At 39.2% G+C, this 15,098-nt stretch overlaps 1 protein-coding gene across 1 annotated transcript in view; it reads right to left on the bottom strand.

Moving 5' to 3' along the window:
* LNX1 (ligand of numb-protein X 1) overlaps window positions 1-15,098 on the bottom strand; it is a 111,859-nt gene that overhangs the window by 10,453 nt on the left and 86,308 nt on the right. The window contains exons 6-7 of the mRNA XM_036765047.1: window positions 10,170-10,304; window positions 2,712-2,889 (exon numbers count right to left, since the gene is read on the bottom strand). Coding sequence (XP_036620942.1) covers window positions 2,712-2,889; window positions 10,170-10,304 — 313 coding nt within the window. The remainder of the gene's footprint in view (window positions 1-2,711; window positions 2,890-10,169; window positions 10,305-15,098) is intronic.

Here is a 15,098-nt window from a genome sequence, read left to right as displayed (position 1 = left end):
GAGGCAGAGCAGCCCATATCTTCGCAAAAGCACCAACAAGCCCCTGTGGCACCAGGAAAACACCGGTGCTGAGCAACTAATGAGCTAACTGATTGCTGGCTGAAGTCTTGCTGCCCCTGGGGGGAGGAGAGAGTTCCTGTTCTCATCGAGTGGGGGAGAATGCTGAACAAATTGGGATACCCAAATGCAATGGGATCTTAGTGTGCCACATCAAATAAAGACTACGAGGCATTCAGAGAAACACAGAAGAAATTGCAGAATTACATAAGCAGACCCAAGGGAACAATGTACACGATTGCAAAAATGTATAACCTAAAACAACAGTAAAAGGCAAGCTCTAACTAATTTGCAATGACACATTTCAGCCTCAAGTATTAAGAGATCTAATGACGGAATTCACTTTTCTCCTCTCATGGGAGGGATGGAGAACGACAGATAAAGGATGTGGTGTGCATGGTCAGGTGCAGTCCTATTCAGTTAATTTTGCTCAGTTGTTTTTATTTAATGCTAGGGAGTGTTTAATGGGGGGTAGAGGTTTAAATGACTGGTTAGTATAAAGACAAAAAGTGGCAATAAAATAAAATTTTCTTTTGGAATCTGCCTTATGATTTCCTTTTTATAGGGACCTTCCAATGAAGAAACTCCGTTTGCTAATGCAGATGGACACCTGCTTAGTCTGGGCCACTGTAGTGAGTCACGTGGCCAGTCTGTATCAGAGGCGGGGCAGGAACCCAGACTGAGGCCAGCTCTGTGCCCACTGTACCACCCTGTCTTCCCCTATGTCCTTTTTCTTGAAAATGAATGCCCCCTCTCAGAAAATAGGTTCTTGCTTTCAAGTCTTCACCTATCCACTTAGACAGTAATGTTAAACTACTAAATCCCTGACCCCCTCTGCCAGTTTCATCACATCTTTTCAAGCCACCCAATTGGACTGATTCCCTGAGCTTCCTATTTCATCTTTTGAACCCAAATTCTAACTCTCCCCTACCTGCCCTTTGAACGAAGGGGAAATGCAATGAGAGGCATTGATTTATGGACAGAGAGCTGACACTGGAATCAGCAAAGCCTGTGTTCAAGTCCCACTTCTGCCTGTGACCCCAGCTGCAAATGACTTAACCTCTCAGAACCCCGGATAGCTCTCCAAGACTCCAACTTAAAGACAAGCTGATTCTGCAGTTGGTGGAAGAAACTTCCTACATTGGCAACTCCCTCCACACCTGAAATCCCAGGTCCCTCCCAACCAAAAATAATAAAATCAAAAAACCCACCTGAGCATAATGCATCAAACTTAGAACTTCTGTCTCCAAGGGAATAAATGAAATTAATTTTACATACCTCTATAAAAGAGTAGAGGCAAATAATAACCTTGTCCTTTCCTATCTGTCTCTAGAGTAAGGACAGATTATGGTAACAGAACACAGAAATTTTTACCAGGTCATTTCACCTACAGAAGATATAATAACCCACACAGGGAAAAAAACTTTACTTACTGTTTGCCTTTGTTTGCACTTTGTATGTGTCTCTCTGCCTTGATAACATTATCACTATTATACATAAGTACATGCCACATTAGAGAACAAAATGGCAAACCACTACGGTACCTCTGCCAAGAAAACCCCAAATGGGGTCACCAAGAGTCAAACATATCCAGTGCCATGTGGAATAATGCCCCTGGTAAAATGTAAGCATCTGGAGGAAAACCACTATTATTTTTAATCTTTATATCTATGCCCTGAGCCAGCACATAAGAAACATACAAGAAATGTCTCTGGAACAGAATATTATAAAGGAAACCTAAATCTCTTTCGGTTTCAAATCCTATGAATCTGTCATTTGCCCATGTTCCCACAGCCAAGAAGTAGGAGAACCTGAACCTAGGACTTCTAACTCCAAACTCAATTCTCTTTCCTATTATATCATACTGCCTAATCAGTTAGGCAAACAATTATATTTCATCATTGGGGCATCTAGGTGGCACAGGGGATAGATAGATAGAGTGCTGGGACTGGAGTCAGGAAGATCTGAATTCAAAGCCGACCTCTGATACTTATTAGCTGTGTGACCCTGGGCAAGTCATTTGATCTCTGCCTGCCTCAGTTTCCTCATCTGTAAAATGGGGATAGTAATAGCACCAGGGATTGATGTGAGGACCAAATGAGATAATAATCATAAAGCATTTAGCACAGTGCCTGGCACGTAGTGAGTGCTAGATAAACATTAGTTACTATTGTTATTGAAATACTAGGCATCTAGGTGGCAAAGTGGATAGAGCAGTGGGTCTGGAGTCAGGAGACATCTTCAAATCTGGCTGCCAATACTTAATAACCGTGTGACCTTAGTCAAGTCACTTAATTTTTTTTGCCTCACTTTCCTCAACTTTAAAATTGGAAATTTTCTTCCATAACGCAGTAATGTTCAACTTAAATAGAAACAGGGGCCAAATAATCCATACATAAGGATCCCTGTTGTCTACATAGTGACTCAGTTTTAAAATGTACTGTTATGTATGTTTTATTATATTTTTATTTATTTTGTTAAATATTTTCTAATTATATTTTAATCTGGTGCATGCAAAGAGAGATGTTTGACACGTCTGCTGTAAAGCACTATACGAATATTAGCTATGACAAAGTCTGCGTGATCTAGATAATTGCCTAATCTTAAAGTGATAATGTCCCGACTTCTATTTCCTAGGTCCCTTTAGTTTTTACCTGTTTTTATTCGTCCATCTCTGTTTATGACTCCTCCAGGTTCAACACTGGTGACGTAGATGGGCAAATCCCATTCTCTATGGGATGCTCCCCCTGCAACGGTCATACCCAGCGATTCTGTGTAGTCTTTTTGGACACTTACCACCTTCTCATGACAGGTGACAGAATGGAGGAGAGTCTAGGAAGGACAAATGGTAAAAGTGAATAAAACAAGAATGGGTCACCTGTTTATAAGTATTACTGCATTTTCTGATTCATCGTTATTAACACTGCTCTAATAGTGTGTCAATGTAGTACTTGACACAGAAATGTAGCACGACAGAAAGAGAACTGAACAGAGAACCAGCTCTGCCACTGAAGGCACTCGATTTTTCTGAGCCTCGGTTTCATGATCTGTAAAGTGGGAATTGCTCATTAGTACTTCATAAGGTCTTTGAAAGAATGAAAGGATATAATGTGCTTAATGAGCTTAAATTGTATTACATAAATTGTGTCATATAAGTTGTGTTTTCTCTGCTTACTAATAAAGTGAAGGAAATGAACTAGATAATCTCTCATTTTTTTAACTTAATATTTTCCAAATTCTCTCCTTCTGTCCCTTCCCTGCTCCATTGAGAAGGCAAGGAATTTGATATAGGTTATACATGTGCAATCATGAGAAACACATTTCCATGTTGGACTAGAAAATCTCTAAAGGCCCTTCTAGCTTTATGAACCTAAGATGTATAATTCCCAGACCAGCAAACATCTAAGAATGACAATAGTACTATTAAAATAATTAATGTATACTACTAGGTAATGAAATAAGCAATTATATTTAATAAACAATATCCCTCCATTTTAGGCTCCTTTCACCAAGGAGTTCACCAAGGAGAAACAAAAGAGGTTGATTGGTTTGTTTGTCTTTGTCAGGGACGTGTCTCCCATTAACTTTTAAAAATTTAAAACTTCCCAGAATTACAGAATAAAGACAATTCTTCTAATTATTTAGGCTGACTCAGAGGGAAAATTTTTCCATTTGAAAAAAAAGGACCAACAAAAATGGTAGGAGGAACTGACCAGACTCCCTTGGAGGAAGATCAGAGCACAAAGTGAACCAAGAGTTATGAATTTCTCAGATGACTCATTCATCACTTAGAGTAAGTGAATCAACATTTCAAAATGGTTTAACCCCCAGCAAATTGCAAGACTGCTGTTTTAATCCAACCCCCCCCTCCCCAATCAACACATTTTTATTAAGTTAGTCACCATGCCTCGCTTACTTAATGCAGATGGCTAGCTCCTGGATACTCTGCAAGAAAATTATTTGTTACAGATATTCTAATATCAATCCCATTATTTATTTCAGTTCTCAAAATAGATACATATAGATACCTACCATACCAGATACCTGCCACCAAAATTGGATAAGATGAGAATCTGGCTGATAGTAAACTCTGAGATTGCAGGGTGGGAACAGTGGATTTGAGTCAGAAGACCCGGGCTCAAATCCAGGCTTTACTACCTGCTACCTGTGCAATCTTGTTAAGTCATGGAACCTCTCTGGGCTTCAGTCTCATGTTTAAGATGAGGAAGTTGGACTAATTCAATTCACAACCATCTCTTCCTGGAAGTTTTGTTGGTATATTAAACTCATCATATTCAAATGGAACTTAGATTTCTCCCAAAGCCCAAAAGTTTCCTCCAAACTCCTTTATTTACATTAGGAGCACCACCATCCTTCCAGGCGCCCAGGCTTGCCACCTTGGAGTGCATCACCTTTGACTCTTTTTTCTCCTTCACACTCATCTCCAATTAGATGTCAAAGTCATGTTGATTGTACTTCCACAAAATCTCCTGTATCTATTCCTTCTCACCACCCACACAGCTATTACCCTGGCTTATGCCCTCAATAGCTCTCACCTGAGCAATGATAATACTTTCCTAATCGGTCACCCTGTCTCTAAACCATCTGCCACACAACTGTCAAACTGATATTCCTAAAGCTCAAGTCAGACTATGTCTCTCCCCCATTCAAGAAACGTCAGTGGTTCCCCATTGCTCCTAGGATAAAATACAAACGTTTTTTGTCGGCCTTGAAATGCCTTCAACCTATTTTTCCAAACTTATTTCAGATTCTTTCTTCTGTACTCAGAACTACATTCCAGTCCATCTGACCTACTTGCGGTTCCTTACAAGACATCCCATCTCCTCCCACTTTGCCTTTGACAGGCTGTCCCCTATGCCTGGAATTCAATTCCTCTCTACCTCTGCCTCACACAATCCCTAGCATCCTTCAAGGTTCAATGCAGGTGTCACCTCACATGGGATAAAAAGCTCTTCCTTAGAGTAAATCATTTCCAAGGTGCTGTTTAGTGCATTTTGATACACTGTTCATTTAATTTTTATTTTTTTCTCAATTACATGTAAACAAATTTTTTTAAAAAATTTTCATACACTTTTCTAAATAAATGTCCTTTATTAATCAACTTAGAGACCTTAGTAGTGAATATATTCCAGGTTTCTTTTTAGGTCAAAGAAAGGTAAGCATTTACAGGAGATGGTACAGCCTTGACATTCCGCCTAGGTCACCAAGGTTCAGTTCACAAATCCCTAAACCAACTGGCTGGCTGGTGTAAATGTAGCCCAAGGCGAGAAGGTATGGATTAGACCAAAGTTTTCCAAGTTAATTTCAGTTGCACACTTTGAGCCTTAAGACATATTGCCAAAAATTCATCAATGTTGATATGGGACAGCAGAAAACCTCAGGAACAAAAAGAGGGAAGGGCAGAAAAAATTTTTAAGTATGTTAGAGGAAATGAAATATTTTCACATCAGAACTTCCCACGTCTAATGCGTATTTTTGATGTATATGTAATTTCTTATTTAACATTTTAGCAGGAAAAAAATATTTTAGCATTTTTTTTCTCTCAGAGCCCCTAAATATGTATGAGGTTGATGTTCATAACCTCAGCTGGTCCCTTGTTGCTATTTGAGAATACCACTCCACCCTTACTAACTCCTGATCTTATTCTCCATGGCAACTATTTCAGACTTTTCCTTGTCTCCTCTCCATACCACAATGACTCTACTTCCCCACCCCCAACATTTATACCTCCTACTTTACTGAGAAAGCTAAATCTATCAGACTATCAGCTTTAAATTTTCTCCTGGCTCTACTCTTCAAAAGTTATCAGCATGATGACCTATTCTATCCTCCTTCCTTCTGGTTGCAGAAGACGTATCCTTGCTTCTCACTAAGTGATTCCATTCCCTCCCACTACTATTGCTTCAGTAGTCACCGTCTCTCCCTCTTTTCATCTTTAATATCTCACCTTGCACTGACTAGGCTTACATCTTTCCAATCCTTAAAAAAAAAAAGCCTTCCCTGGGTCTCTTCCTCCCATCCAACTGCTGTCCTATCTTCTCCCCCTTCACTGCTAAACTTCTTGAAAAAGTTGTCTATAGTAGATATATTCCTCAGTATTCACTCTCTAGTCAGTCCTTTTCAATATACCACCTGCCTCTGCACCACTTGGTTCAAACTATTCTAAGGTCACCAATGACCAAACCCAATGTTCTTCTCTGTAGACATCATAATCCTTGACCTTTTTAGCATTTGATATTATTGATAAGTGCCTTCTACTAGGTCCTTTCTTCTCTCTTGGTTTCAGAGACACCAAATGGTCCTGATTCTCCACCTACCACTCTAACTGTTCCTTCTACAACCATCTGCTTCCTGATCTCTTGACAGAGAAATTTCTTAAGGACCTATCCATGACCTTCTTCTCTGTCTACATTCTTTTCTTTGGCAAATTTATTCTCTTTCATGTCTACAACTCCCCCTATTATGTAAATGACTCCCAAGCTATATCTTCAGTCCTGGTCTCTCTTCTGAACTCTGGACCCATATCTCTGATTGCTTTCTCTCCCTGGAAGTACTAACAATGATTCAAACTAGGCAAACAAGCAAAATTTGGCCTTATCCTTTTTCTCCTTAAGCCTAATCTTCCTTCTGATTTTACTATTTCTGTAGCACAAGCTTTCATCTGCTTTCCCATATTAAAAACTTTGGAATTATCAAAGTTTAGTTTCCAAACCCTGTTGCTTCTGACTCCTCTTACTATCATCACCACAATACACATCCTCCTTGTTATTTGTATGGATCTCCAAACATTTTCCTGACTCCACTTTCTCTCTTGGAAGTAATCCAGCATTTTGTTTCATAATAACTCCCTAGAAGTTATGAAATAGTGTGCATGATGGATTTCTGGTTTTACTATTTGCAAACGTGTGGCATAATTATTATTTTATAATTAATTAGGAATCAATGTAGATTATGCAAGAAAACAGTGAAGACTGTAATTATTTTTATTGTTGATTACTTTGGGATTAATGTGGATTATGCAAAGAAAGAGTGAAGATTGCACAATATCTTATGTCAGCCTATAAAAATTTAGGACCTGCCAAATATCTACCAAGATATGACTGTGTAGCTAGAATTATATATCAGAAGTTCACTATCTTTCATGGGTTGACAGATGACAAATCTCCATACTACAAATACAGATCTGGAGAACTAAATTAAAAAAACCTGCACTAAAACCAAATCTAAATCACAGATTGAAATGTTGTCCACAATCCACCAGAAACAACATTGATTCATTAAAAATTGAGACTAATGGTTTGAATAGAAATCACCATCCCAAACATCCATAATCTCCAAATCATACAGAACAAAAACCTTTCAAAATGTAGATGGGAAATCGGAGGCGGTACCTATCATCTCCATAGTCCTATCTGCTCTTAGACTAGTACTGAGGATCCTTTCAGTGAGCTTCAGAAGATAAACACATCCCAATCCATTTTTTTTTTCAGCTAAAATGGCATTGCTCTTTGTGTGGTGGCAAAGAATTGGAAATTGAGAGGGTGCCCATCAACTGGGAAATGGCTGAACAAGTTGTGATGTGAATGTAATGGAATGCTACTGTGCTCTAAGAAATGATGAAAGGGATAGTTTCAGAAAAGCCTGAGAAGATTTGTGTCAACTCATGCAAAACGAAGGGAGCAGAACTAGGAGAACAATCTACACAGTAACAGCAATATTATAAAGTTAATTAACTTCGAAAGACTTGGTAAATGTGATCGATACAATGACCCACCACAATTCCTAAAGTTTCACAATGAAACATGCTATCCACCTTCAGACTGACTGACTGATTTGACTGATTGACGAGCACAGATTGAAACATTTTTTTTCCTCCTTCTTTCTTTTTCTTGTTTTTTCTTGGGGGCGGGAGGAGGGAACATGGCTAATGTAAAAATTTGTTTTGCAAGACAATAAATATTTGAAATAGGTTTTGTTTTTCTTGCCTTCTCATTAGGTGGGGAAGGGGACAGAAGGAGAGAGAATTTGGAACTAAAAGAAATAGAACAAAAAACTCTGCACTTAAAAACACCTTTTAAAAATTATTTTGTCTACCTATGCAAAAATACATAGAACATTGACTATAAAGGAATAATACTGGGATAGTGACATGTCTCAGGACTATTTCTATCTGAACCCCATTGAAAAAAGTGACAATTATAATAGCTTACATTTGGATAGCACCTTAAGGTCTGTGAAGGGCTTAACATAATAATCTCATTTGATTATGACCTCTGAGTGTTACTAGCTATGTGACTTTGGCAAGTCACTCAATTTTTCTAAGTCTGTTTCCTGACCTATAAAATGGGGATAATAATACCTGTAGTACCTACTTCACAGGATCAAATAAGAAAATATATAAAGTGTCCAAAAGTCTTAGTGCAGTTTTAAGCTACCGAAGCTGTTTAAAACTCTTTAACTGGCAGTGTCTCTGCCTCTCAGTTTCTACCTGTTGCTCTCCCTCTTCCCCCTTTCCCTATCAGGGTTTTTATGACCTTTCAAGAGACCAATGAACTATCCTTTTATTTTTGCTTGGCCTTCTTGAGTATTTTCAGCCCCTGAAAATGGTACATCTGCAGAGGTGGATTTAGACACAAACAGAAATCAAAGCTAGGGAGGGAGCTGAAAAAGGGAATGATCAAAGAGTCAGATGCTTCTTGGTTCCATTCTGAATATAATTTTCTATCTTTTGCCAAGGAGGGGACAGCATCCGTGATTGGTACAGGGAATTCCCCGCTGGGGAAAATGAGGGGTTAAATGAGTGAACCAGAGACACACAACCACATGTATCAGAAGCAGAGCTTGAACCCAAGTCTTTCTAACTCAAAAGCCAGCTTTCTATCTGCTAAAGCAGGCTGCCTCTCTTCTGTGCCTTCATTCATTCATCCATCCATCCATACACAGACACAAAGACGGTGGGACGGACGGACACACAGACACAAAGACACACATACAACTTCCATCAACTGAGCTTGGTGAAGCCTCACTCTCCCTTGAAGACAACACATCTCTTTGCACCCTGGATAAGGCTATTTCCTGTCTCACTCCCACCCCTGACATCCACAGCCAGGTAGTGGTTGGCACCTTCCTTGCTTCTCACTACCTCTTTCAAACCTTCCCTCTATCACTATCACCTCTCTTCCTTTAAAACTCCCTTTTATCTTTCCAGATCCTTCTTTCTCTCATTTTGTGGATCTCTAGGTCACCTTCCTTCTTCTCCATACCTTCAGTACCAGCTCACAGTCACTGCCTGTGTCTCAATCTCTGTTCCTTTCCAGTCTTCCAATTCCTCAGCCTCTACAACCTCTCTCTATAGTCAATCTTGCAGGCAGGTAATCAGGCCACAAACATTTACTGAGAGCTTACAATGTGCCAGGGACCATGCAGACAAGCAGTCATGTGTTAGACTCCCCCTTTGGATCCCCTCTCCCCGACTCATCTGAATTTGCCCAAAAGGGGCAAATTCCTACTTAGGGCTCTACTGTCTCACCAGACGAGGAAACGGGGGAGGGAGGTGGTTAGTGGAGTCATTAAGAAATGACAGTGATATAAAATAGTCACAGACCAAAGTACAAGCTGTACCTACTGAATCACCCCAACTCGTCCCCTTAAGAAACAAAGAATAAACAAACATCATGAAGGTCATCATTATGATAATCTTCGGCCAGACGGAGAATTTCCAAAACTCAAGTCTAGTCAAACTTCTTGTTTTATTCTACAGTCTTTTAAAAAAAACATCAGTCTAAAAGAATTTTTACTAGGGAATATTGCACTTGATAGCCAGACGGGAAGGCAAATTTGTCTGTAGTGTGTGAGGACAACACTTGGTTTCATTTCCATCACTCAACTTCCTCTTTTCCTACCCTGGATATAAGATACCTTATCAATAAAGAAAGGTGTTTATTTTTACATTTTTAATTTAAAGCCAGCTGAGCCCTTCCTAGAGATGACGTCCGGAAGTGATACCTAGAGATTTTAAAATGTTAAGGCAGCAAAACAGTGCCCATTTCTGTAGCATCATCAGCTGTGGTGGCTCCAGCCCTTGGACTCACCTTGTGAGCATTCCTCCTCTCTCTGTGGCGCAAGGGTGGGCTGCCATTGACATTCCAGCCTCCCTCCTGCAAGATGTCAGGACCCTGCTGTCGAGTCTGCCGAGACACAATGAAGTGAACTCGTCTTTCGCTGGCCTGTGTGAGGAGACACAAATGGAAATCCTGGCTATTAGCTTAAATAAATCCTGTGCCAGAGAATGGATTACAGAATTACAGAATGTTAGCATTGGAAGGGACTTTGGAGATCATCTTGGCCCCATTCCTTGATTTCACAGAGGAAGACACTGAGACCTAGAGTTTAAGTGAATTTTGCCGGAGGTTGCACAACTTAGTGGCAAAATCAGAGCTAGAATCCTGTTTTCAACTGCCAACCAGGGCTCTTTTTGCTGTAGGATGGTTCACTCACATCAGACTCATGTTTGAGAACTCTATTCTTAAAAGGGTCATCTAAAAAATATTAGTGTTATCAGCATCAATAAATACAATGTTTTTTAACTTTTGTTCCAAAGAGCTTAGAGTGTTTTAATAAATAATCACATTTTTACTCACTGCATTAGACAGTAATGTTTCAGAGCATCCTACTGGGTGTTAAGTACCATATTATCTATCTACCAGGGGAAAAAATTTTTTAAAAAGGAAGATGAAGAAAAATTGTAGGGAGATAAAAGTGAGAAAGAGAAAAAATGAGAGATTATCTTGATCTGTTCCTAAAAGAATTTAAATTATTAGTAGGGGATTAAAAGTAAGCACACCTGGCAAATTCAAACAAATGCTCCAAAATAATAATGACAATAACAACTGACACATACAGCACTTGAAGGTTTACAAGGAATAATATATATATTAACTAATTTGAGCCTCATATCAGCCCTGTGGGGTAGGGTACTTCATGGGTTATTATCCTGATTATACACATGAGGAAACAGAAGTTAATGGAAATTTTAACTGGCTCCTGTCACACAGCTAATAATTATTGCAAGCTGAATTTGAACCCAGGGCTTCCTGGCTCCAACTTCAGAGCTCTATCTATTATGATACACACATGCCTCTAAACCATATAAAGGTACAAGGTGAAACAATGCAGAAATCATTTCTGAGAGGATGTGAAATGTTAGGATTAGAGCCTATTAAAAAATTGTTGCATTTTTAATAAGACGCGGATCTTATACTTTATAAAACAGTATTAATAGCTAGCTAGTACTATTACAAATTACAATGACAAATATTACAATTGGGATGCCCATCAATTGGGGAATGGCTGAACAAGTTGTGGTGTATGAATGTAATGGAATACTATTGTGCTATAAGAAATGATGAGCAGGCAGACTTCGGGAAAACCTGGAAAGATTCATATGAACTGATGCTGAGTGAAGTGAGCAGAACCAGGAAAACATTGTACACAGTAACAGCCACAATGTTCAAGGACTGATTTTGATAGACTGAGCCCTTCTCAGCAATTAAAACATTTCCAAAGGACTCATGATGGAAAATGCCATCCATATCCAAAGAAAGAACTATGGAGTTGGAATGCAGAGTGAAGCAGACTCTTTTTGTTTTGTTTTTCTTTCTCATGATTTCTCCCATTTGTTCTAATTCTCTTATGCAATATGATTAATGTGAAAATGTGTTTAACAGGAATGCATGTGTAGAATCCATATCAGATTGCATGTCATCTTGGGGAGGAAGGGGAGAGGGAGGGGGAGAAAATTCAAAATTTATGAAAGTGAATGTTGAAAACTAAAAATAAATAAATTAAAAAATTGGAGGGAAAAAAGAAATATTGCATACACCATCAAAGAAACCCAAATATTACAATTGTATAGGGCTTTAAGGTTTGCCAAGTGCTTTATAAGTTCTATTTCATTTGATCTTCACAACAATCCGGAGGCAGGTGCCATTATTATCCCCATGAAGAAACTAAGGCAAACTAAGGTTAAATGACTTGCCCAGGGCCAACCAGCTAGTATCTGGGGCAAGATGTGAACTCGTCTTCCTGACTCCAGGTACAGTGTCCCATCTGCCACGCAACAACCCTTAGAAATAGGTTAGACAACTAGGATTATCCCCTTTTATAGGTAAGAAAAGAGACTAAACTGGCTGAGCTCACTGAGCTAATTAGTAACAGAACCAAGACTAGAATCCATGTCTCTTGAATTTTTCTGCTACAGTATATTTAGTCTACTAAAGATAGGGAAAAAAAATAGGAATGGACTCGTTTGCAACATGAAGGATACAGAGTAGAAATAAAGAACATCCAAAATATAAAATTTCTTAACACCTGGAAAAGGTATAGAATCCTTCCTTCTAAAAACATTTCATGAATAGACTTAAAACTATCCAAAGGAAAGGTTAACATTTTTGGTTTTTTATAACATCCATTATTCCATTAAGTGAACATTCAATTTTTTCTAACCTATCCAACTTTAATGTAGTATATTGCACCTTCCTTATAACACACACACACACACCAGCACCTTTCTGTTGCTCTTTGGATCACCTACTGTTCTGATTTCTTAGAGATCGTGGTGTTCCTTGGTTCGCAGCCACATAATATCGACAAGAATCTTGATTTTAAAAAGGTGGGTTTGTGTTTCAAGGACAGAGAATGGACGTGTGATTACACCAATCTAGGGAATGCCCAGATGCACTTTGCCCCTTTGCCACAGCTTCTAATCTCAAAGAGTTGCCTAGGTCTTTGAGAAGTTAAGTGACTTGCCCAGGGTAGCATAGCCAGTATGTCAGAGACTGGACTTGAATCCAGGTCTTCCTGACTTTGAGGCTAGCCATATCATACTGCTTTTCAATGTCAAAGATAATTGGGATAACTGAAAGCACTGTGTAATTTCCCAAGCGTAATCCAATTTCCTTTTTTCTCCTATTCCATTCTTCGGGTCAGTTCCCTGTATGGGAAACAGGGACTCAAGGGCCAGTTCCAGGAGCTGCCGTATGACACTATGCATGTCATACTCTGGGCAATAGTCATGCTTCACACGTTTGGTTCTTCTTATGTGGATTGTGACACGGCTCTCTCTTGAGTGGCCTTGGATCTCAATGAAGTTTGTTGTATTCTGAGGCTCGAAGTTATCAATACATCGTCATCCACAAATGGAGTGTTTTGTGCCCATGAAGGTTTTTAAAAGATGTTATGAAGCAAAGAACAGAAGAGAAGGTGCGCTGTTCACATAGTGTAAAAAAAAGATAACAAATGGGGTCACATAAAATGTTAAAAGACCTAGAAGATGGGATCCAGCACAGAAGTTATGGAAGGACATAGGCAAAAGTCACACAGAAAGAATGTGAAGGCATGGGTAAGCTGCAATCTGTATCAAAGGAAAGAGTACTGACATCAGCGAGTTCACAGATCATTAAGGTTTATGCAACTTCACTCACGCCTCCCATATTAGAGACAAAGGAAGATACTACAGAGGGAGATCAGAGACATAAACCAATGGTATATTGTGACAGTTAATTTCTGGACTAAGACTTATGATATTAATGATACAGGGAAATCAACTCCAGTATAACTGGTACTATTTTGATGAAAAAGCTGGTATATAAAACAGCAGCATAGAGCATGGGGATCAAACTCAAATAAAAAAGGATACCTGTGGGCCGAATATTGACAAAGAAAATCACAAATCAACATTATCTACGTTGTATTGCATTTTCAATTACTTAAACATTTTCCAATTACGTTATTACCAGGGTTTGCAGAGAACTGGGGAGTGGCCCACAAAGCCATGAATTTGACTTGTATGAAGACTGAAGTGAGCAGAACCAGGAAAACAATTTATACTACGGCATCAACATTGTTAAAATAATCTTGAAAGACTTCAGGACTCTGATTAATGCAATAATCAACCCTGATTTCAAAGAATGAATGATGAAGAATGCTACCCTACCACCTGACAAGAATTGATGGACTAATATACAGAATAAGGCGCACATTTTTGGACATGACCAACATAATAATTTGTTTTGCTGAATTGTGAACAGAAATCTCTGCATAATGGATGAGACTAGTCATATATAAGAAGCTTGCCCCAAAATGACATTCTACTGTGGAATTATAATATTCTATGGAAACATGTTTCAATGAAGATGGGTATGCAATGATAAGTGGACACACAAAAGTCCCAGTCCTAATAGAGTATAGAAAGTAAACATCTGCCTGTGTTTCTCCAGCGCTGTTCAAGGGAGAGAGACCCTGTAGTTTCCACCTAGCCTGTATATAGCCTGCTTGTACAGTTGTTTGTATGTTGTCTCCCCCAACAGAACAGGGGCTCCTTGAGTGCCCAAATACTGGAACCGTAGTTTTGCCTTTGAATCCTCAGTACTTAGCACAGTGCCTGGTACATAGAAAGCACTTAATAAATGCTTGTTAACTAACTTTATTGGGTGGATGTGAACATTTCAAACACGGGAAACAGGGAGACTTTACCAGATGGAACTAGATAGAGCTCAGATGAAACATTCCTCGAGACTGCCCAACTCTATTTGGGCTGATTCTGTGCTTTCCAAGCGACTCTCTGATTACTCATCACTTCTCAGGTAACTCAGTTCTGAGGAGTCAGTGTTCTGAAGGACAATGAAGAATAACTCTGACTTTCCGGCATATTGAGTCTCTTATGAGTTGGGGCAGGGTGAGCCAATTATCCCAAAGAAAAATCATCCCCAGGTGATTTGTAATTGCCAGCTCAGGCATTAGTTGGGGACTTCTCTGTGCTCTCCCTTCCATAGCCTCTACCTCCACCAAAGTCATTATCCAAGGCAGTAGAAATTTAAGAGATTTTTTCTTTCCCTCCACTCAGAGGTGATAGGGCGAAGTAAAAAGAGAACTATCACATGAAATAGAAAAAAAAGGGAGATTGAGTTGGAGTCACGGACTTTAGAGCATTGAACCTGGAAACAGTGGAGATGAAATCCTAG

Source organism: Trichosurus vulpecula, chromosome 6, assembly GCF_011100635.1.
Source record: "Trichosurus vulpecula isolate mTriVul1 chromosome 6, mTriVul1.pri, whole genome shotgun sequence".
Lineage (NCBI taxonomy): Eukaryota > Metazoa > Chordata > Mammalia > Diprotodontia > Phalangeridae > Trichosurus > Trichosurus vulpecula.
This window is presented reverse-complemented; position numbering and strand designations above follow the sequence as displayed.